General features: G+C 41.8%; 2 protein-coding genes across 2 annotated transcripts; one reads left to right on the top strand and one right to left on the bottom strand.

Annotated features, from left to right (window-relative positions):
* Positions 1 to 9,457: 9,457 nt before the first annotated feature.
* Positions 9,458 to 11,423, top strand: LOC149989811 (zinc finger CCCH domain-containing protein 2-like). Its single transcript, XM_090248450.1, has 2 exons — positions 9,458 to 10,184; positions 10,426 to 11,423. The coding sequence occupies exons 1-2, from the start codon at positions 9,792 to 9,794 to the stop codon at positions 10,432 to 10,434; spliced, it is 402 nt and encodes a 133-aa protein (XP_090104576.1). The 5' UTR covers positions 9,458 to 9,791; the 3' UTR covers positions 10,435 to 11,423.
* Positions 11,424 to 15,705: 4,282 nt separating this feature from the next.
* Positions 15,706 to 19,987, bottom strand: LOC112278689 (uncharacterized). Its single transcript, XM_024512319.3, has 6 exons — positions 19,220 to 19,987; positions 17,317 to 18,153; positions 17,043 to 17,169; positions 16,749 to 16,911; positions 16,509 to 16,656; positions 15,706 to 16,404 (listed from the first exon to the last, which is right to left on the bottom strand). Exons 1-6 carry the CDS (start codon positions 19,671 to 19,673, stop codon positions 16,118 to 16,120), a joined length of 2,016 nt encoding a protein of 671 aa, XP_024368087.1. The 5' UTR covers positions 19,674 to 19,987; the 3' UTR covers positions 15,706 to 16,117.
* Positions 19,988 to 22,217: the final 2,230 nt, after the last annotated feature.

Below are 22,217 nucleotides of genomic sequence, written 5' to 3'. Positions count from 1 at the left end.
TTGCTCCCAATTGGTGCTGCTGTTGCCTCACCTTCTCCTCCAATTCACTGATTGATGAAACTGGTGGGGCAGACATCCGTGACCGACCAATACTGGCTGGGTCACTCTCCAATTTTGTGACTACAGCAGCTTTCCAAGTTCCTATTTCTGCCCGTAACTCTTCCGTTTCAATCCAATATACTGGTTAACCAATATCCCCTCTTTTTCCTATTCCAGTATGGCTGCCTTCTCTCGTTCCACTTCCAACAGGCGCTTCGCCTCTTTCCGTCCCAGAAGCCATGCCCTGCGATTTTGGAGCAGTTCTTGCCTTTGGCTTTCCAATACAGTTCGAGTGTTTTTTTTTTTGTGTTGTCCCAGGTGTAGTGGGAATCTGCTTGGTAGCATCATTTTTACGGAGCTCAAGTCTTGTCTTTTTTGTGTTGTCCCAGGTTTAGTGGGAATCTGCTTGGTAGCATCATTTTCACGGAACTTGAGACTCGTTCGACCAAGTTTACAGATTTTCCTGTCCCACTTTGATAAGCACTGATGGAACCATAGCCGCGGCTAAACCTGGTTACTCCTTAGTTACCACTATCAAATGTGGCCAGAAGAAAAACTCCATCTTTGCACTGCAACCAATAACTTCATCGACAGTTTCTATTCCCATGGAGGACGCATTGAACAAAGGGCACATAGGAGTTCCATGGTGGCAATAATGCCCTTACAGCATCAGATTCATTCTTTCCTAAACCCTAAACCCTAAACCCTCCTCCTCCTCCCCCTTCTTCCTCCACGTCCAGGTGACGACAAACAAGCAACTAACACTCAGTGCATGTGCTCAGACCGACCCTCTCATTCCCCTCCATACAACGACAGACAAGCAACAAACATTCAGTTTCCGATGCCCAATCTCACCCTGTACACTGGAAGGAAAGGGAAGAAAATTCGAATGATGCATGGTGGGAGAGGGAGGGAGTGAGACACCAGGGCAAGGAACTGAGACAGGGACTCGCAGTGGAACCGAGACTCGCACCTTCACAATGGGAGTGTGGATTGGATGCGACACCAGTTAGCGGACCTCGGAGTGGGTCCCAGTTTCGACACAAGTCCCAGTTCCATGAGTCCCAGGCTTGGCATGAATTCCACTCCCAGCGCGAGTCTCAGTCCTACGAGTCCCAGTCCCGGTAAGAGTCCCAGTCCTGCGAGTCCCAGTCTCGGCACGAGTTTCGGGCCTGCGAGCCTCGATCCCGGCGCGAGTCTCCCTAGTCTCGTGACTCTCAGTCCCAGCGTGAGTCCCAGTTCGACACAAGTTTCTAAATTCTGAATTGAAATTTCTTGAATTCCTTCGAACTTCTTGAATTCCTTGTCTCCATAGACCAAATTTGTATTTACTCTTTGGTTTTTTTGTTTTTTGATGCTAAACAAATTCTATTTTAAATAATTATAACACTGCCGTGAAAATGTATTGGAGTGAAATGCACTTAGTTGCATGTGTAGTGAAGATCCCCGAATGCGAAAGTATTGTGTTCAGACTCACAACCGTAACCAAGTAACGTATTGAGGGCAAGGCGAAGTTGTGATGTGAGGCAAGGCGAGGCAAGGTGAGCCAGACTCGAAGCTCGTAAACCTGGTCGCATTGGAGGTGAACCTGTGCTGGATCAAAATTCGGCTGCTCTGTGTTGATCTGTTTTTCTTTCGAAGTGAAGTTGAGGCATTCTTGGGGCGATTTGAATCAATTTTTTATTTTATTTTATTGTTTTTTGTTTTGTTTTGGTTTGTTTTGTTTGTTTTCTAAAGTGAGTAACTGTGCTCCTTCGTTGTGTTTGAGGTTGAAGTAGGAGCTTGAAGGAGAGGGACGTTACATCGCTTCGCATGTTCCTTGTTAGCTCAACTCTTGTCTACTCCACCACCTGCATAACATGTAAAACGTTGTCCAAAACTCTACATGCTTCCATGTTTGTGTGGTGTATGGTTCCCAATTTAATTGTTTCATGGATTGTTGAAACCTGGTTTAGGATTGAATTTGTTTTGGGATAGAATTAGAAGATTTGACAACTTTTTGGCTCAATGAACATGGGGTTTGTTTTAAGCCTCCTCATGGTTCTTGTTTTTCATTCACTGCTGCAGTCTCTAAACCTGGTACATTGCATAAAGGAATCGGCCAACGTAATGACAGGGACGGAGCGGTGGGACGGAGCGTGCTGGTCCACAGGCTGTTGAGGTATTCAATTTCTTACAATTTTTTTTGCTCTAAACCTTGGTCACAGCGGCATGTTTGGGAGATGCTCTGCACATTACATCGAGGTCTTGTAGGTATTAATGTAATAAGTTTTTGTACTCACGTTGAACTCGTTTGTGCAGGTTGCGGGGTTGAAGTTCGAGCAAGTTCGAGCATCGGAGTGGTAAGGGCTGCAATCATGGTCCTCCTTGCGAGTGGCAGGTTTACAAGTGCGTCTCGAGCTCGTACTATTGTAATTTCACTCTTGGGATGTGATTACTAGTGTCGCAATTATCTTTCTGTATTTCTTATTTTCATCATTCAAATGTGATTAGGGCTTGTCTCCTAAACCTCCATGGTTGGCGCGGGTTCTTTCTCCAGCACTCTTGGTGGAAGCCATGGTGTTGGTCGTGTATATTACAAAGGTCGACAAGGCGACTACTACGTCATGGTGAGTCACCTATTGAATTGTTGTAGTCCAAGCAGACCTTTAGTTTTCATGTAGTCGTCTTCTTTTCAAACTTGACTCATGATTTATTTATTTATTTATTTATTTATGTATTTATTTATTTATTTTAATCCGATTTTGACTTCGTTCACATGCTGTAGGTCATGGATATGCTCGGGCCAAGTCTCCGGGATGTCTAGAACTCTTCGGGGTCAAGCGCAAGTATTTAGGGCAGCTCGTTCTGATTGAGCAGGTATGCACATGGAGACGTGAAGCCCGAGAACTTTCTCCTGGGACAACCCAATACACCTGAAGAGAAGAAGCTTTTTCATATACATCTCAGGCTTGGTGAGTTTTCAGTATCGTTGTGCTGCAATTTGTTCTTTGTTCACACATTAGCAACCTCCTTTGCTCCAATTTGGCGTTACATTTGTTTTGTTTTGTTTTTTTTTTTAACATCTGTTAACTGTTACATGAAGAGCATCTGGACTGAGAATTGAATGAGTTTATTACCGCTATGTCCATGCACAAGTCAATTTCACACCAAGATTAACGTCTTTCTCTCATATATGCAGCTACTCGATGGAGGGATGGTACAATCGGTCAGCATGTAGAATATGACCAAAGGCCTGATGTGTTCCGGTGAGGCTCTTCCCCCTCCCCCCCTTGTCCTGATCTGTAGTTGCCATTCCTATTTTGGCGGTTGAGAGCGACTGTTTTGCTTTTGAGCTATATTTTGATTCTGTATAATTTTCGTACATGCAGTGGAACTGTTCGCTATGCGAGTGTGCATGCACATATGGGAAGGACTGGGAGTAGGAAGGACGATTTGGGATCACTGGCTTATACTTTGGTATTTCTTATGCAGGGTAGTCTTCCTTGACAAGGTTATCAGGTACTGATCAACTTTGTAGCTAGTAGCTAATGAAGAAGTGATCAATGCGATATATATATATATATATATATATATATTTATTTATTTTTCCTTCCTTCCTTCTTTCCTTCTCACTATTTTTCATTTGGACGTGCTCTATATATTTGGTTTTGTAGGGCGACAACAAAGGTTTTCTGGTGTGGAAGAAGAAAATGGCAACTTCTCCCGAAATGCTGTGCTGTTTCTGCCCGGTTCCGTTTTTAAACAGACGTTTTGGAGATGGTCGCAAATATGAAGTTCGATGAAGAACCAAACCACGGCAAGCTCGTTCTACTCTTCGATTCCATCTTGGGTCCTAATCCTACTGTGAGACCTATAAACACAGACAGTGTTGAAAAGGTGCATTCTATGACCTTCTTTTGTTTCGTTTTTCCTGTCCCTACACTGAGGATTCTTTTTTTGAACCTACTCTTCATTTGATTATCATATTAATAAAGCCTTTTGTTTCTAGTGTTCCATACAGGTTGGTCAGAAGAGAGGGCGAATCAGATGTTGAAGAAGATGAGGATGACCAACCTAAGAAAAAGATCCGGTTAGGAATGCCCGCAACTCAATGGATTACAACGTTTACAACGCTCGGTGGCCAAATGAAGCAGAGGTAAGGCGGTGCGAGCTTTCGTCATTGATGTGGTGTGATGTTGCTCAGTTAGGCATGAGCCCGGTCATGTGTGTATCGTTGATTTTGACTTTGTCCTCCTGGATGTCGATCAGCTATTCCGATTTCTACGACATGCATTTACTTTCAGCAAGGAGCCTGAATTCGGACAAACCCATTTATTGAACTTTCATTCCTACATTTGTTTCGACGTGCAGGTATCACTACGATGCAGCTGATTCCCGGCTTACGGAGCACGTGGAAAAGGGTAATGAAGACGGTCTGTATATAAGCAGTGTGGCTTCTTGTACAAATCTATGGGCTCTTGTTATGGATACAAAGACAGGATTTACTGCTCAAGTTCATGAGCTGTCACATGTATTCGCCATCCTCGAATGCATGTGGGTTTATTTAGAAATATATTTTGTGCAAGATTTTGCCTACAATCTCTTGGAAGGTAGTACAGGTTTTTTTTTTCTTTTTTTCTTTTTTTTGTGTTGTTGTTGTTATTGTTGTTGTTTTTGGGATTTTTGTGTTGATGGAGAATGTGGACTTTTTGTTCATTTGTAGGTTTTCAAGTTTTGTATGACACATTTGTTTTATATATTTTGTTGCTTTGTTCAGGCTGTTGGTCCATTTTGTGTATTTGGCTTTGTTTGTATCTTTTTGTTTTGTGTTATATAGAATGTGTCGGTTATTTGTGAAGGGGTGCTGCTTCCCTTGGCTCACATGAAATGATGAAAGCTATTGCATTCTGAGGTATGCAGCAGCCAGTAATCTTGAATTGTGGCGTTGAGAATGAGTGGAGGCATGAAAGCAATTGTGAACTAAGCTTCACAATTTGCGAGTGTTGCAAAACCTCTAATTCTTAAAATCCTAAACCGAGTTTATCTAATCCAGTCAAAGATGAAGTTGTGATGTAAGGCGAGGTGAGCCAGACTCCAAGCTCAAACTCCAAGCATTGGAGGTGATCCTATGCTGGATCAAAATTCGGCTGCCCTGTGTTGATCTATTTTTTCTTTCGAAGTGAAGTTGAGGCATTCTTGGGGCGATTTGCATTGTTTTTGTTTTTTGTTTTTTATTTTTTTTTGTTTCTGTTTTATTTATTTATTTATTTATTTATTTATTTTATGTGTGTGTGTGTGTTTTCTACGGTGAGTGATTGTATTCCTTTGTTGTGTTTTAGGTTGAAATAGGAGCTTGAGACAGAGGGACGTTACATCGCTTCGCATGTTCCTTATTAGGTCAATTCTTGTCTACTCCACCACCTGCATAACATGTCAACCTGTGTCTAAAACTCTACATGCTTTCATGTGTGTGTGTGTATGTATGTATGGTTCCCAATTAGAGGAGGTCGACGAAGTATATACTAGGCTCAATGAGATGACCAAGGTTGAACAGATGTCATACCATACGATTCTATGATTACACCCGATGTAATCTATTCTAATGTAGTCCGGCCAACATGAGAATCAAGTCCTCCAACTAGAACTCCAATTGATTTCCATAACTCGACTCTGTAGAAAACCATATTCCGGTGAAAAAGTTTTTAGTCTATTATCATGGAGATGGAAAATAATCTTAAAACAGAAAGCATCCACCTGCATGCATGACATGCAACGAAGGAAGATGCTGCATGCTTCTCACACCAAACACAACAAAGGATGACACAATTTGTAACCTTCGAAATGTGAGTCAGGAAAGCTGAGGGTCGGGGTCCTGTCGATGAGGTGCTTGTAGATAGCGCGTTGGGTGGGATGTATCAGAGGAGCCACAACTTGAGGGGCAGGAAGAGCGCGCAGTTGCACGCATTCAATAATTTCTTTTTGAGCCCGTCGAGCTTGCCGGTGTCGAGGGGTGAGTTCTCAGGATTTTTGATGCTGGATAAAGAATCGTTGATTGAGGCGGGGAGCGGGAAGGAAGAAGTGGAGCGGGTGAAGCGGCCCTACGAGGGTTGAGCTTGAGGTCGGCATCATCGCTGGAAGCCGGGGTATTGTCACTGGGATCACCGACACTTTTTCATGCACTATTCAATAAGTTTCTGCCGTCGAACAACATGGACGAGGAGGCATAGCCGGTGGTGGACATATATGGGTCGACCAGTTGTGGATGTTTGAATTCAAGGTAAAGCAATGGACGAGGAGGAGGATCCATGATTGAACGGAGTGCCCGTTTGTCCACCCAGGCAACAAAACTAAGCATTGCGATCCGAGGCAGTACCACTACTCGGGGGCGACATATTTGAACTTTTGGAAGGAAAGCTCTCGGAGAGGCGATGCATGCAAGTTCACGCACAGAGTGTTCAAGTGTTGGCTGCATCCGGCTCGATACTAGATGCAACCGTGCAAAGATGGGCAAAATTATCGTCGTTTGGATGTGTGTTTTTTGCACACACGCTGAAGTAGCTCCAGTTGCTGCCTGCAACGGCACAAGCAGTGACGACGGGAGGTCGTAGCGGAGGAGGTTACGATGGGTCGCCACGAGCTAGAGCAGAGGCGTGCTATGATGGGGCGTTTGGATATGAGAGCTTGTCTTACGACGTAGCATCGGCAGGTCACGATCCGAGCTACTTGTCGAGGTACTCGAGCTCGGCCGACTTGGGTGCAGGGTATGTGACATCGCAGAATTCATCGCCCAGGTCGATGGTAGTCAAGTACAAGTAATATGCTGTGTTGTTGAGCCCTCCGTTGTCTCCCTCGAAGTCGCCTCCGCCATGGCCTGGGTCGGTTCAGGAATGGGAGCAAATGCGGGGTCATTTGCAAGCAAGTCGATGTCATAAGGGTAACGTGGGATGTTGCAAGCGACGCTACAGCAAGCGGCGCAAGCTCAGGGGCTAGGGGACACAGGTAGATGTCGATGGTGTCGGCACATCGGTGACATTTGGAACATTTGAACTTGATGCCAACGCTGATAATACTCAAAGCAGGTTCAATTGGAATCGGCTGCCAAGAGCAGGTCCAGTTGGAATTGGCTGCCAAGAGCAGGTTTAATTGTAATTGGCTGCCAAGAGCAGGTCCAGTTGGAATTGGCTGCAAAAAGCAGGTTCAATTGGAATCGGCTGCCAACAACTCAATGCATGTCTGCCAATTAGAATTGCATGGTCGGCAATTAGAATTGGCCGCCTTTGCTTACTACCATTGGTCCTTTCCAGGGCCTGGCACAAAGTAACTTTAAGAGGTTGGCAAGCATAAAGGAATCGGCCAACGTAACGACAAGGATGGTGGCTGGTGTTGATGGCAATGAACACGACGGCGTGAGACGAGGAATGAATGCAGCGTATAGCTATTGGCACTGCAATGTCCAATTGGGTGTGAATTACGGAGCAGGGTGGAGGAACAGGTAGGGGATTGAGAAATGTCTATCATAGCGTGAATCCTTTGTATTTGCTCCACATTTTCTCAGACCGAGTCCTGACGCCTCTTTATCGCACGTTTTATAATATACATTTCAATGTTGGAAGCACAGGTGCTCGTCGTGCCCAACCTGGTCAGCAATGCGGTTAAGCTTCAACAACAACAATAACATTAAGATCGAAGACGCAAATTACTACGAAGTCTGCAAGCCATCCACTCATAACCATATCAACTGCACAAAGCTCCTAAACCTTGGTCGCAAATGGTCATGTCCAAAGCTGATGATCTCACAATAGATCAATACTTTGGTTTAGGGTACACAATTTATAGTCTTAGTCTTCGAAATAAAAGCTTCCAGTGGCAATTTATAGGTCCAAAGTATACCCTACAAACAAGAGATGATCTAGATTTTTATTCCTAAACCTAAGTACCCTACAGTTAGTCAGAGAGGAAGATGGAATACGTACAAATATATATGAGGTCATATGGCTAAAATCAGGTTTAATGAAGGAGCTTGGAACTGTAGTGTCAAAAGCAAAAGACACAAGTGAAGTCTGAGAGAAGTGGTCGACTATGCGTGTGACACCCAGTTGAGAGCAGTCCTCCTTTTTCGCAGTTCATCTCGCTCGTCGTGGAGGTTCAAGTCATGACAAGGGATGGCTGCTCCAAAGCATTTGTCTTGGGTCGTCGAAACTGGCCACAGGAGTAGTCGTAGACTGAGTAAAGCCGGCCGTTTTGACAGTTGTGAACAGGAGGGGAATGAGGTGAATATAGTTGTGAAACACAACTCCCTCGCCATATCACCCTTGTGTAGCAATAATCCACTTGTTGGATGCCATTTGCACTTCCAATATCAAGACTGAAAACGCTTAGAGATACACTTTAGTTCTAGCTGCAGAAGAACAATACTAGTTGAATAATGCCACCACTACACCTCTATTTAAAAAAGTATGATTTCCGCACAAAGAATCTATGTGTGTTGATTGAGAGAGAGTTTCCACCTTGGGTGCCATGAGTCATAATCAAGAGGCGACCTCTTCGTCTTCCTTCACCCAAACCAACACCCTTATCTACTACCGTTTCCGTAAGGACCCGAACCATTATAAGTAGATAGTTGACAATTATCTCAACTCAAACATGAGGCAAAGCACAAAATTGTGAGCCGAACACACGAGCAGGTAACCATGCTGTGGAAATTATGAATTCATAGATGCGGATTCATAGAAGTGAATATCACCTGTAAGGTCCCAGTCGCGATCAGGTTTACACCCAAAACCGGGCACATGCGCCCGCACAGGAGAAAGGCACATGAAGGGCGCCGTCCATCCCATACTGCCATCGTTCCCTGGATGCCACTCTCATTACCCTTCCCCCTTGTACGGGCTGGTCCAAAAACTGGTCGCCTAGTCTTCCGATCGAAGGCTGCCTCAGGCTTCACAGAAGAGCAAGATAGTGCGGCACATGTCTCAACGAACACATCGTTCAGGTTTGCTTAAAAAGCAGGAAGAGAATGAGCGGTCGGAGGGCAGTTCGAGGTTGGGAGAGACGGAAGTGTGGCCAATGAGATGCAACCGAGGGAAGGGGGTGGAAAAAGACGTGGAGTGAAGAGGAGCAGGGGCTTGCGAGGGAGACAATGGCAGTTTTGGAGAGGCAGCAGGTTTAGGGTTTCGTGGGGGGAGGAAAAAAGTCACCGTTTATGAGCGGCGGAGCGGGGACTTGGTGGTCGCCATCGTTGTATGAATCGATGGGTGACTACATGCCTATGTCGCAGGATGTGCAAGCGCAGCATGCTGCTCGGCGGTGGACCTTGTTCTTACCCGCGGCGATGCACGATGCAGAGGCGCCTCGAGATGACGCGTTGGGTGGGGTGTACCAGAGGAGCCACAACTTTTGGGGGTAGGGTTTAGGGTTGCACGCATTGAATGATTTCTTTTGGAGCCCGCCGAGGTCGTCGATGTCCAAGGGTGAGTTTTCGGGGTTTCCGATGGCAAACGAGGAGTCGCGGATCGAGGCGGGGAGCGGTGAAGGGGGCTTTTATGAGGAGGCACGAAGGGAGCAAGTCGAACGGACATGCGAGGGTTGAAGTTGGGATCGGCGTCACTGCTGGGGGCCGAGGGACCTGGTCGCTAGGATTACAGACATTTTTCGATGCGTCGTTCAACAACTTTGTGTCATCGAACAACGAGGACGAGGAGGCATGGACAGTGATAGACATGTACGGGTGCAATGAGTTCCGGATGTTGGAATTGTAGGTGAGGCGATGTATGAGAGAGAGGAGCCATGATTGGACGGAAGGCCCATTTGCCCACCCGGGCGAGAAAGCTAGGCGTTGGAATCCGCGGCGGTACGAGGACTCGGGGACAGCGTGTAGGGAGTTTCGAAAAAGGGAGCTCTCGGAGAGGCGATGCGTGCGAGTTTGGGTGCATTTAAGTATTGAATATTGGCTGCATTTGGCTCGGTACTTGGATGCAGCCGTGCAAGGATGGGCAGAATTAGCATCGTCGAGTGTGGTTTTTGGTGCATACGTCGGAGCAGCTACGGTGGATGCCTGCGGCGGCAAAGGAGGCACAGGAAGCGACGACAAGAGATCGGAGCACAAGGCGTCACGAAGGGTTGCCGCGAGCCGGTGCACCGGGGAGCTACGATCGAGCGTCGAGGTACGAGGACTTGTCTTACGACGAACCATGGGGACGTGACGATCTGAGCTAGTCGTTGGAGCATTCGAGGTCGGCCCAGTGGAGTGCAGGGTGTGCGACATTGTAGAATTTATTGCCTAGGTCGATGCTGGTCGGGCTCGCACAGTACCCGCTGCCGCTGAGCCCTCTGTTGTTGGGGTCGGTTGAGAAATGGGCGTGAGTGCGGGGTGGTTAACGAGCGTGTCGATGTCTGATTTTGCAGAATCTGTAATATGAGTATAGGCGACACTGCAGTAAACGGCGTAGTCTCGAAGGCTGCACTCACGGATGCATCAAGGGTAGGCACCTTGGTCGCCTGCGGGAGTCTTGCAGAAGTCGAAGATGGAGCTGATATTGACTCCGTCAACGATGATCCTGATGGAAGGAGAGCCAGTGGTGCAGCAGGTGGAGAGCGGGCAAAGACATAGGAGCGAGAAGCCCAAAGGACTCTTTGGACCTGGACTAGGTGAACTACTTATCTATGGGGAATTGCTTTGAGTAAGCAGTGTTCAGTACGCATTTAGACTCCATACACAGTTGTTTGATGAGAAAAAATATGCAAGTGAGAACTATAATCAGGGTGTAGAGACCCTAATTAGGGTTTTCAAACCCTAAATTACAGAAAACGAAACACATTTGTTTGAAAAACAAAAACGTTTGTAGAGGTCTTTGGGTGATTCTAAGCCTTGGCAAAATCTTAAAACAGGAAAAGCTGTGATATATTAAGAGATATTGAGGATGGAAAACCTCTAGGACACCCATGTAACCTTAAATCCTAAACCCTAAAAAAACCCTTAAAAATCCTAATTCCTAAACCTGGTGAGTATGATAAGGCACAATGGGCTACAACAAAGATGCGATTGCTATAACATAAGGCACGCTTTGTGTCAATCTATGCATCAGATTTTAGACAATTAACATGCGACATCAACTAAGATGATGAAGTATTGATGAGTCAATTTTATTAGAGCTTGAAGGATGACATGAAAGATTTGTTATTATCTCTTTCTAATCCGCATACGCTCAATGAAGTCATTAGCCAAGTTATGACGTGAGATAACAACCTATTCCAACATCGCCAAGATCAACGCTCAAGACAACATATAGCTTGCCACACTCAAACTATGTTAGCAAGTAGCTTGAATTCATATATAGATGTAGAAGACATGTAAATACGTGTCAAAATGCTAACTCAAAAAAAAAAAAAAAAAAAACAACGTATGGAAGAAGGACTATGCTTGTATTGTGGTGGAAAAGGCCACAGAGCTAGAAACTATCCCAAGAATCAAAATCGATACATTGTTAAGACTAGAGGTGTGTTTATTCAAAAAAACAAAGATGCCCAGCTACAACAGGAATTGTGCAGCTGGACAATTCAATACCACTACAACAATCAGGTTCCTCTCTTTCTACTCAACCTGTCTATTGCTGTACCATTCCTCTATCTTTTGGCCCTCAAAAAATAAAAACCTTAGCGTTATTAGATTCAAGAGCATCTGCTTTTTTTTTAGACAAAGAATTTGTTAAGCATCATAAGATTCATTTTATACAAAAATCTAAACCCGTTCACATAAAAGTAATAAATGGACAATCTTTATTGTTTGGTAGTATCATCCATGAATCAGAATCTATAGAGGTGACATTTTAAGACCATAGTAGTTATATTATTTTTAATATTATTAGAACCCCGTCAAACCCTGTTATTCTTGGTCTTTCTTGGTTAAAAATGTATAATCCATGCATAGATTGGAGGTTACAAAGGATGATATTTCCTATAGAACATTCACAGAATAAGCTTAATAGAAGATTCTGAATCAAAAAAATTCTTATTTATTAGAGCAAGAGCATTTGTAACATCATCCAAAAAAGGTACATTGTTTGTCATTTGTACAACTCCAACTAGCGGAGAGAAGATTTCAACAGCAAATATATGAGAGCAATATAAGGATTTTAAAGACATGTTTCAAAAGAAAAATACTGACATGCTACCGAAGCATCGACCATATAATTGTGTCATAGACTTACAAGAAGGAACACAACCACCTTTTGGCCTAATCTATAATTTGTTGCAGATGGAATTAGCGGAGTTACAAAAGTACATTGACAAGAATCTAGCCAAAAACTTCATTTGTCATTCGAAGTTGCTAGCCGAGGTACCAATCTTATTTGTAAAAAAGAAAGATGGCTTGCTACGGATTTACGTGGATTATTGAGGTCTCAACAAGATGACAAAGAAGAATCGTTATCCATTATCCTTAATATCAAGTCTTCTAGAGCAACTTGGATATACAAGGATCTTTACAAAGATTGATCTAAGGAGAGCTTACAATCTTGTGCAAATCAAAGAAGAAAATAAATAGAAGACAGCTTTTTGTACAAGGTATGGCCATTTTAAATATAATGTCATGCCTTTTGGTCTTACTAATGTTCTTGCGATCTTTTAATACATGATGAATGACATCTTTCAAGAGCACCTTGATGATTTTGTTGTCATCTATTTAGATGATATTTTGATATTTTCCAAGAACATAGAAGAGCATGAGAAACACATTCGTCTGGTCCTTAAAAAATTCCACGAGCGAGGATTTTACGCTAAATTGGAGAAGTACTTGTTTAACCAAATTGAGATGGAATTTTTAGAATTTATCGCAACTACGGAAGGCTTGAAGATAGATCCTAAGAAGGTGGAAGCAATTGTATCATGGAAAGTTCCAAAGACGATTAGAGATGTAGAATACTTTCTTGGCTTTACTAACTTCTATTAGATCTTCATTAAGAATTATTCTCAAGTTGCTGCTTTGCTCATTCAGTTGACATGTAAAGACAAGCTCAAATGGAGATCTCTACTAAAAAAAGTATTTCAAGATCTTAACACGGTATTTACTACGGCTCCAATCTTGGTATATTCGGATTTTGTAAAAGCCTTCTATTTGGAGACCGATGCTTCAAATTTTGCTATGGAAGCTATACTTTCACAAATAGGTGCAAACGAGAAGCTCCATCAGGTTGCATTCTATTTTCAGAAGTTTTATATTATCGAGATCAACTATGAGATCCATGATAAAGAATTCCTTATAATAATAGATTCTTTCCAAGAATGGCATCACTTTCTCAAAGAAGTTGCACATCTGGTGACCGTATATACGGATCATAAGAATTTGGAGTACTTCACATCGGCTTGGGTTTTGAATTATTGTCAAGCTCAATAGAATATGTTGCTATGAAGGCTTCACTTTATTATTTCTTATGAGCTTGAGAAGCAACAAGGACTATCCGATGTATTATTAAAGAGATTATATCTATCGCCAAAGGTTGGAGAAGCAACGTTTGATCAACAGTGTATAACATTATTGAAGTCGAAATAATTTTGGCTTTGCTTTGCTATAGTGCCAATTGATGTTGACTTCCTCAATCAGATACGTACTACGACTATTCAAGATTCTGTAGTCTTTAATATCACGCAACGTGTCAATAATGATGAGTTCAAGGTAGAAGGAGATCTTTTATACTTGGAGGAGCAGTTGTATATTCCAAAAGGACTAGCATGACTCCAAGTTCTCCAATCTCAACACAACTTTCCAATTGTAGGACATTTTGGATTCAATAAGACCTTGGAACTTATTTCTCAAGATTTTTGGTGGCCCCAAATGTGGAAGGATTTCAAGGATTTTATCCTCTCTTATGACATTTGTTCAAGATCTAAGAAAGTGCACCCTGTCTTTCATGTTTCTCTATTGGAGCTTTATTGAGAGTCATAGAAGATGTAGAAGATTCTACTAAGAAGTTGTAGAAGATTCTAGAAGGTTCTAGAGAAGCTTTTTAGTTTGTAGAAACCACTTGAGAAGTTTTCAAGCTCGTGGAAGCTGTTTGAGAAGCTTCCTAGTTTGTGGAGGCTACTTGAGAAGTTCCCTAGATTGTAGTATATATAGGAGCCAAGACTAAGGAGATCCTCAATCTCAACAATACACTTCTTGAAGCTCTAGCTCATTCCTCTAGTATTGTTCTTGTACACATCTGACTAATCTAGTTCTTGCCGATTTTTCTTGAGCTTCTTGTTTAGATTTCTAGCCAATATTTTGAATTAATGACATCGAAGTGGCTCTAAAATTTCATATTCTCATATGGCTAAACAAACACAACATTTGTTGGAAGAAAAGTAAAAAGAATCTTTTCAATCATTTCCTCCTCTGAAATGGTTTGTCCACACAATTGCAATTGTAAGACAATGCAGTACATCTTATTATTAAAAGCACTTAAAGTTGAAAATCCAATACTCACAAGTATGTCCAATTGTAACGAGCCTATGGAAGAAAAACATTCTTTTGATTGTCAAACTTAGATTTGATCTTTTTCCAAAGTTCAACAAGATCTTTCAGTTCCAAATACTACTATTGAAAAGCAAAGGCAAGGTATCAACAAAGAAGAAGCAATGCTTTTCAACGAACAGGAATAGGAACTAAAGCACTTACCATAGAAAGTTCTTCAAATGAACAGCATCAAAAAGTTGCTCCACAAAAAGATTAGCTTTAGCTATTCTTACCCATAAAAGATAATTACTCCCATCAACAGCTAATGCTAGGAAAAGAAGAGCATGGAAGTTGTGGAGGTTCACTAGATGTAATAATCATAGAATTCTTTGTAGAAGTAACCACAATAGAACCAATAGATGATGTAAAAGCATTCATTTTGATGAATATAGAGTGAAAAAAGATAACTAGAATCAAAATTAAGAGGAAACAAACAAAACCACCAAGAGAAAGAAGAACCAAAATGGTTAAAAACTTGAGACAACTATAAATTTAAAAACAACAAGAAATCACTTCAAAAATAAGGATTAATACTAGAAAAACAATTAGAAAGAAAGTTTCTTTTCTTTTCTTTTCGGTTGAGAATTATGAGTCAAAATTAAGACATGAAAGATAGAAGTATTATAAGGAAATCAACAACCAAGAAGAAAAATGCATTGTAAAACAAATCAAACAAGGACAAATGAAGGCTATTACCTCATGGTTGAGTTTAGTTAAAGAAGCAAATTTTAGCACCAAATAACAATGACAAGGCACAACATGCAAGTCTAAAACCAAAAATGAGAAAAGGAAAAACCAAAGAAAAGAGAAAAAGAACCAGAAGCTAAGCCAAGAAGACACTTGGAGTTGATGCAGTAACACACACGCAGGGCGCCAACAACAAGAAAAATGCTAAGAGAAAAATAGTGCAATCATGCTGATAGCATGTTGAGAAGGACATGAGAGAGAGAGAGCTTCAAGTAGGTCTATACTGATCTGGTTGAGTGTTACTATACATGGAGAAGGGGAGAAGGGGAGAAGAGTGCCAGTAGGCAATTCGCAGGATACTTCACGAGAGAGATCATGCGAATTGTTGGCTAACAAGAGAGAGATCATGCGAATTGTTGGCTAATACGACAGAGATCATACCCTGATACCCTTTCAGACATTTCAGGCTGAAGACTCCTCAGCTCAGAAACACACCTCAAGCCTAAAAGTTGGGTTAAGCACTGTAGAGCTTCGAGCTATCTTAGCAACATCGGCTGTCCCCACAAACAATTTTAAATGCCTCAATGCGGAGGAAATTTCCTGTCAGCTGCCACATTCGCAAATTTTCCAACGCGGAAAGTGCCGGAAAGCACTTATTAAAATGCCTACATGCGTACCAAAATGAATGATTCCTAAGTTCGCGCCCAACTTGCTGGTACCCAACATTATTCCTGGTAATGCACTTTTCTATCCAACTAGTCCTTTAATTTGATACAAAATTGGCTTTCAAAGCACACCCGCGTTCTATGGCAAACATCTTGAGCCATCCAGGCACCAATTTGATGCTCAGAGCAATTCTAATGTACACAAATACCGTCAATTTTCTAGAGATGGAGTAATCAAGGGAGGTTTTGGTAGGCTTCAGCCTCCAAGTGACGACCCCTGTCTATTACGCCAGCAGTTGAAGCTAACTGATCCACGAAAAGGCAACTTGCTAACTATATATTGCAACTGTGCAAGCTCTTCGCAGCAATCGTCAGCACTGGTTACGGAACGAGCAAACCCAAAATCGATGAAACGAACGCCTCGCCGCCCTCCCTTTGGAACCAAGATATTCTCTAGCCGAATGTCCCCATGAAGCATGCCAGAAGCATGAATAGCAGTAAGGGCTTCAAAGGATGCTGTCACCACTTCTGGGGTCAGACGTTCTGCAAACCACGCATCCAATACATTTAGAACCTTGCTACACTGCTTGGGGCTTGAAACAAAGCAATGACATCTACGGTAGAAGCAAGCTTGATCCGAAACTTACCCATCCCAAGTTCAAAACCCTTGATTAGCTCCGTTGCAACGTACACAACATTGCCATTTGCAGTTGTCCCATGCGATATAAGCGCTGGAACATATTTTCCCCAGTACTCCTGAAGCTTTAAAAAGGCACTTGCCTCATTTATTAAAGCCTGTGCATACAAGAATATCACGTGAGTTCATAAGCAAACATCTTGAATTGTTCACAAAGATACATCCCAACAAAAGCAATGAGAAAGCTCACCTCTGCACGGTCTGAACAAACCATTGCAAGTTTGACAGCAACAACATGACCCTCATATATGCCGCGTACGATATTTCCACTCCATCCTGTCGCAAAAGGATACGCTTCCAAATGTAAATGTGCTGCAGGAGTTTCCTTCCAACAAATTTTCCCTCTCATGCTCCTGCAAGGGTATACATGCACCATGTATCATCACACTGCATGAAAAAAAGATGGATATTAAGGGTAATCGAAACTAAGGTACACCTCCCTTCAACCTTGGCACATAATTAGAAAACAAATAGTGACACTTACCGAGTTACACTCCCGGCAGTTGGTGTCATCTTCAATTTTTTTGGTGCACCATATTCCTCATCATCACTCGAGGCATCTTGAGTTTCTTGACTAACAACAATATCGCAGTCTTGGGAATGTTTACCCCCTACACACAAACGACAAATCCATCAGCACCTTGTCAAATCAAAAAGCTGTTCATCACCAAAAATGGTAGTAGGTGGTGTTTTCATTTCAAACAAGTTTTGGCATTGGATGCAATAGCAAATACACCCGAACAAGGCAGTAAGCTTACCATTACCTCCTCCCCACACATACGGCGTAGTATCATCGGCTGCCTTTTCCATAAAGTAAGCAAGTGCACCAATGAATTTCGGATCATGCCACTCTATGCCTTCAGAGATACGTAGGGAATCACCCACACGACTTACAAGATAGGATAAATCAGCCGAGGAGATTATTCCATACCCAATTTCGTGACTCACCAGGTGCCTGAAGAGTTGGGTAATAGATTGCGCAAGAACGTGAGATGTTTGTCCATCCAGAAAGCGGAGATCTTTGTCCTCATACGCCTTGACTAAATCTGGAAAATTCTGGTCTACGGCTCCTCTAAAAAATGATGGTCCCTTCATTTCGACCACTAAGAAGGCTCGACCAGTACATTTCAACACAAGGTCCACTTTGAGACCAGACTCAGGATTTCCTCTAGCTGGCTCAATTACGTTGTTCAGGTCTGCACTTAGATCATTGAGCGTTCCTCTGTTGATGTCCGCTGTTGTGCGTTGTTGCGTCACAGCCGAGGACCTTGACCACTCCTCTGCCGCAATGGCAAACTTGTCGCCTAAAATAACACTACCAATGTTAGCCAGAAGCGCTCGGTATACAAAACAACAGTCAGCCTTAGAGAAAGCAATTCTCGTCTGGGTATAGACTCGAAGGTCAATACGCTCATGTCGTGAAGACTTTGTGACTGCATCTGCAACGTACTGATCAACATCTGGCCAAAGATCCCATCTGATGGTTGAGGCTGGAATGAATTCATCCTTTGCCAGTCGTAACCCGGGTCGTGCGCTAAAGCTTAAGAGAAGCGGTGGCAACCGCTGATTCAGCCACTCTGCCCAAGTAAGATTACCTGCGTGACAAGCCGTGGTGACAATCGTCATTCCAAAGCATAGGATGCAACTCCGAGGAAAGATAATAACTAGAGGAGAGGAGAGGAGAGGATCAGAGCATTGTCCGTGATGCGTCAATGGAACAGAGCAACACAACGGCAGATTGGAACCAAATCACCAACCAAACGAATCAAAGCCCTAAGTGCACAATATTCTTGAAAAAGCAAAACAAAAATATTACTCTGTACAGCATTTCCTCCCAAAACTTGACATAAAGAAACAGAAATGAAGTTCTTAGAAAGACGCTTCATACAAGAAAACATTCGACCTTACTGTCTGATTGACAGTAACCATAGCCAATAATGAAAATTGATCCATTAAAATCCTAAGCGCACAATGCAGCCTGGAACACAGCCAAGAATAAGACCTGCTAACACTTCACTCCAAGCTGTGGATTAAACGAACCCTAATTATCAAAGATTTCAGAGAAGTCTAAAATCTCTATCAAACACACAACCAGAATTGCTCTAAAGTGGCAACAAACAAGAAGCACAAAATAACGCACAGATTGAAAACAGAAGTCAGTCATGTTGAAATTTCATTTTAAAATTCTACTTAAGAATTTAAAAACAAAAAATAAAATAAAATAAAAATAAAAACTCCAGACCAGGTGAAAGCACACATTAAACCCTACAATGGGCACTGCCTCATCCCTTAAAGCCGGTCATGAAGACATCATGAGAGAACTGTCGAGAGAGTATAACCCTCGTGAAGCATGTATCACAGTGCATTTGGATCGACGCACTTTGAACACCAAACCCTGAATCCTGAAATGCGTTCTTGAACCAGAGACAGATTGCTTCCAAATGATCCACAACAAAAGAGTAAACATTAACCTAGTTCAGCAACAGAAAACCGGGCTATGGAACAATCGAGGCCAGTGAAGTATCCTATCAAATTTTATGGCAACCCTAATTCCATGACCAAGACATTAACCCTCGCCCATGAATCCAGCAGCCCCCGGGAACATTGATAGACAAAAATGATGAGGAAATGGGCGTGATGATGATGAGTGATAGGAGTAACCTCGTCCCTGCTGGATTTGCTCCCCAAGCTGGGCTTTCTCGCCGTGAAGCTGCGCTTTCTGGCCTTGAAGCTGCGCTATCTGGCCTTGAAGCTGCCCTATCTGGCCTTGAAGCTGCCCTATCTGGCCTTGAAGCTGCCCTATCTGGCCTTGAAGTTCCACTTTCTCGTCCCCAAGATTCGCTTTCTTGTCCCGAAGCTGCGCTTCTTTGTCCCGAAGATGGGCTTTCTCGCCCCAAAGATGCGCTTCCTTGTCCCGAAGATGCGCTTTCTCTTGAAGGTTAGAGCACGTTTCAATCTCCTCTTCCACTCGTTCAATGTTCTGTTCCACTCTTCGTATCTCCTCTTCCACTCGTTCAATCTTCTGTTCCACTCTTCGTATCTCCTCGCCCACACTTCGTAGATGCTCTTCCACGTGTCGTATCTGCTCGTCAAAATTTCTATGAGCGTCGCCCATCCTCCTCCACGACCCGATTCAATAGGCAACCGACGATGAGAACCCGATCCCAGGAACAAGACGCACTAAACCCCCAGAAGATGATCTCTCCAAGCTACTTTCAGAACACAAGTGCTCGCCACTGTTTATGACAAGCAACCCAAAACCCTAAACCGGCATCGATGTGCAGTAAAGTTATCCATACCAACGCCCAGAACGCCCACCGGCATCAATGTCCAGCACCGCAAGTCCCACTCATCAGAAAGACTCATCAGAGAGAAGTTGCTGAGTCTCGGAGTGGAGGTAGATGAGACGAAACAAACCCTAACTCGAAACCTTGACAATACCCAGATGAAACTATCTTTACAGTGGGTTTCAGCATCAGCTTGCTTCGTCTTTACCGTCGATCATCTTCGGAGCGGCCTGACCGTTGGATCAGCGTCGGGAGCAGCGTGGGAACTTGGCCTCGCAGGGAACAAGACAGTGCTTTCTCAGGTGACGAGGGATCGGACCGGGCAGCGGAGGACGGGAGTCAAGAGTGGGAGAGGTGCAGCTGAGCGTTGGCTAAGGCCCCGGCGATGCAATTAGATAGGGACAACGGGCATGGCTGATGATGGCTAATTAGTCGTGATGTTTGATGTTTTAATTTTCATAAATTTCTTAAATTTCTTTTCGAGACAAATAGGCTTCCACATACATTGTAAAATTATCTTCAAATATTCACACTTTGAATGTCACCTGTGACATCTTGGTCATTTGGGATCCTAAAATTCCAATTTAGTGCTTCATTTTTAGTTTATGTTTCAAAATACAATCTTTTCTCAAATTGCTAAGTTATCCATTTATCTACTACGATTTTGAAGGTTTATAAAAATAATCAATTTTGATTGAGAACTCTTTGAATGACAAACCATGGCTATCCATGAGTTTTTAGCAAATCATGTTTTTTTTTTTTTTTTTTTTTTTTTTTAACAAAATATTCCAAATAAAAATCTCTATCTTCTCCTTTTAAATTTCTTTAATTTTGATTCATCTCACCATCTAAATTCAAGAAAATTAGAAATAGGAATAGGTTCCATTTTTGGAGTTGATTGAGTGTTTCTTGAGTTTTTTACTTATTGCATTGTACATCAAACATAGCAAAGTTGATTTAGGTAGTTGACTTGTTTGTAGAAGGTTGTTGGTTCACATTTTATATTTCAAGTTTCTTTTGGAGAAGTTATGGCTTATGCTAAGAAACATCACAACTTTGTTAAAATATAAGATAAAGACTAAAATTCATTATAATCATTAAAGATTGTATGAGAAGAGTTATGAATGTTGTAAATAATAAAACTTGAAATTAAAAAGTTATTAATCTAGTGGTGGTACACGAACTTCTCTTGAGAGTTGTTAATCTAGTTTTTTTTTTTGATACAAAGTAAAGACCTCCAAGTTAAATTTTTTGTGGTTTAGCATAATTGCTTATTAAGAGATGTTATCACGATCCTTGCCAATATCTTTTGTTTTTTAGCCTCATCTTTCAAACTTAACAAATGTTACAAGTGCCAATCATATATACTTAATATGCATATGAAGGACAGTTAAGATGTAACGATGAATGGTGAGCAATAAAATATGTATGATAAGCAATTATTCATTGTTATAATTTTGGACGTTTAGAAGCCTATGGCTATAGAAATTTGTAGAGCATTGGATTATTTATATGTGTGAATGTCAAAAGTAATTCCTATTATTGTAGAAAAATGATTCTATCATTGTAGACAACTATATACAAAACTATATTGGTATGGAGAAATTACAATAATAATAAATAAGGTTCCATGAGACAAGTCTACATGTAGGATCAAAAACATATAATGAATCTAGAAATTTTTCTACTACGCATTCATTAAGGAAATCAACATGTGAAGTACATGTTCTTAAGAACTAATTTGAATGAAAAAGTTTAATAAAAAAAATTAAAAAAATATAACTAAACGACAAAAATGGGTAGGAATCTTATTTTTATGGAGTGTTTTGAATGGAACTAAAACGAAATAAATTAGAAAACATCTTATTATTATAGGATGTGTGGCCAAATAAAAATAAAAATTTGTAAAAGAGAATTGAAGCAAATAAAACTAAAAATAAATTATATTGTATCACCTTGTATTGAAAGTCTATAGAAAATAGGTTGCTAAGCATCATAAACTATATGCATTCAAAAATTAGAACGAACTATTAATATATGAATAAGCAACTAGAACTACCTTCTTAAGAACTATTGCTTTCTTCAAACTCCTTATCATCTTCACCATCCAAATCTAAAAACTATTATATACAAATATTGTAGAAACATTGGACACATGAAGGGGTTGAAAAAGTATAATATTCACTCCTTAATCTCAATTATAAGATAGCTTCAATTAAGAGTTGCTTGTAATTGGTGGAATGAAGTGAAGTAAGTAAATCAGACGAACAAAAGATGAACAACTACAAAACAATTGAAATAAATGACATGAAGCAAGTACACAATCCAAAACTCGGTCATAGTTTGTTCACTATGATTTCATCCAATAAAAA

Source organism: Physcomitrium patens, chromosome 2 (assembly GCF_059467195.1).
Source record: "Physcomitrium patens ecotype Gransden chromosome 2, ASM5946719v1, whole genome shotgun sequence".
Lineage (NCBI taxonomy): Eukaryota > Viridiplantae > Streptophyta > Bryopsida > Funariales > Funariaceae > Physcomitrium > Physcomitrium patens.
This window is presented reverse-complemented; position numbering and strand designations above follow the sequence as displayed.

Bases quoted from the DNA above. Each gene is read 5' to 3' on its own strand.
- LOC112278689 (XM_024512319.3), bottom strand. From the start codon at position 19,673: ATGGGCGACGCTCATAGAAATTTTGACGAGCAGATACGACACGTGGAA. The intron at 16,912-17,042 runs GTAAGTGTCACT...ATACCCTTGCAG, and splicing joins ACTGCCGGGAGTGTAACTCG to GAGCATGAGAGGGAAAATTT. The intron at 16,405-16,508 runs GTAAGTTTCGGA...CGTGGTTTGCAG, and splicing joins GGGTTTTGAACTTGGGATGG to AACGTCTGACCCCAGAAGTG.
- LOC149989811 (XM_090248450.1), top strand. From the start codon at position 9,792: ATGAGAGAGAGGAGCCATGATTGGACGGAAGGCCCATTTGCCCACCCG.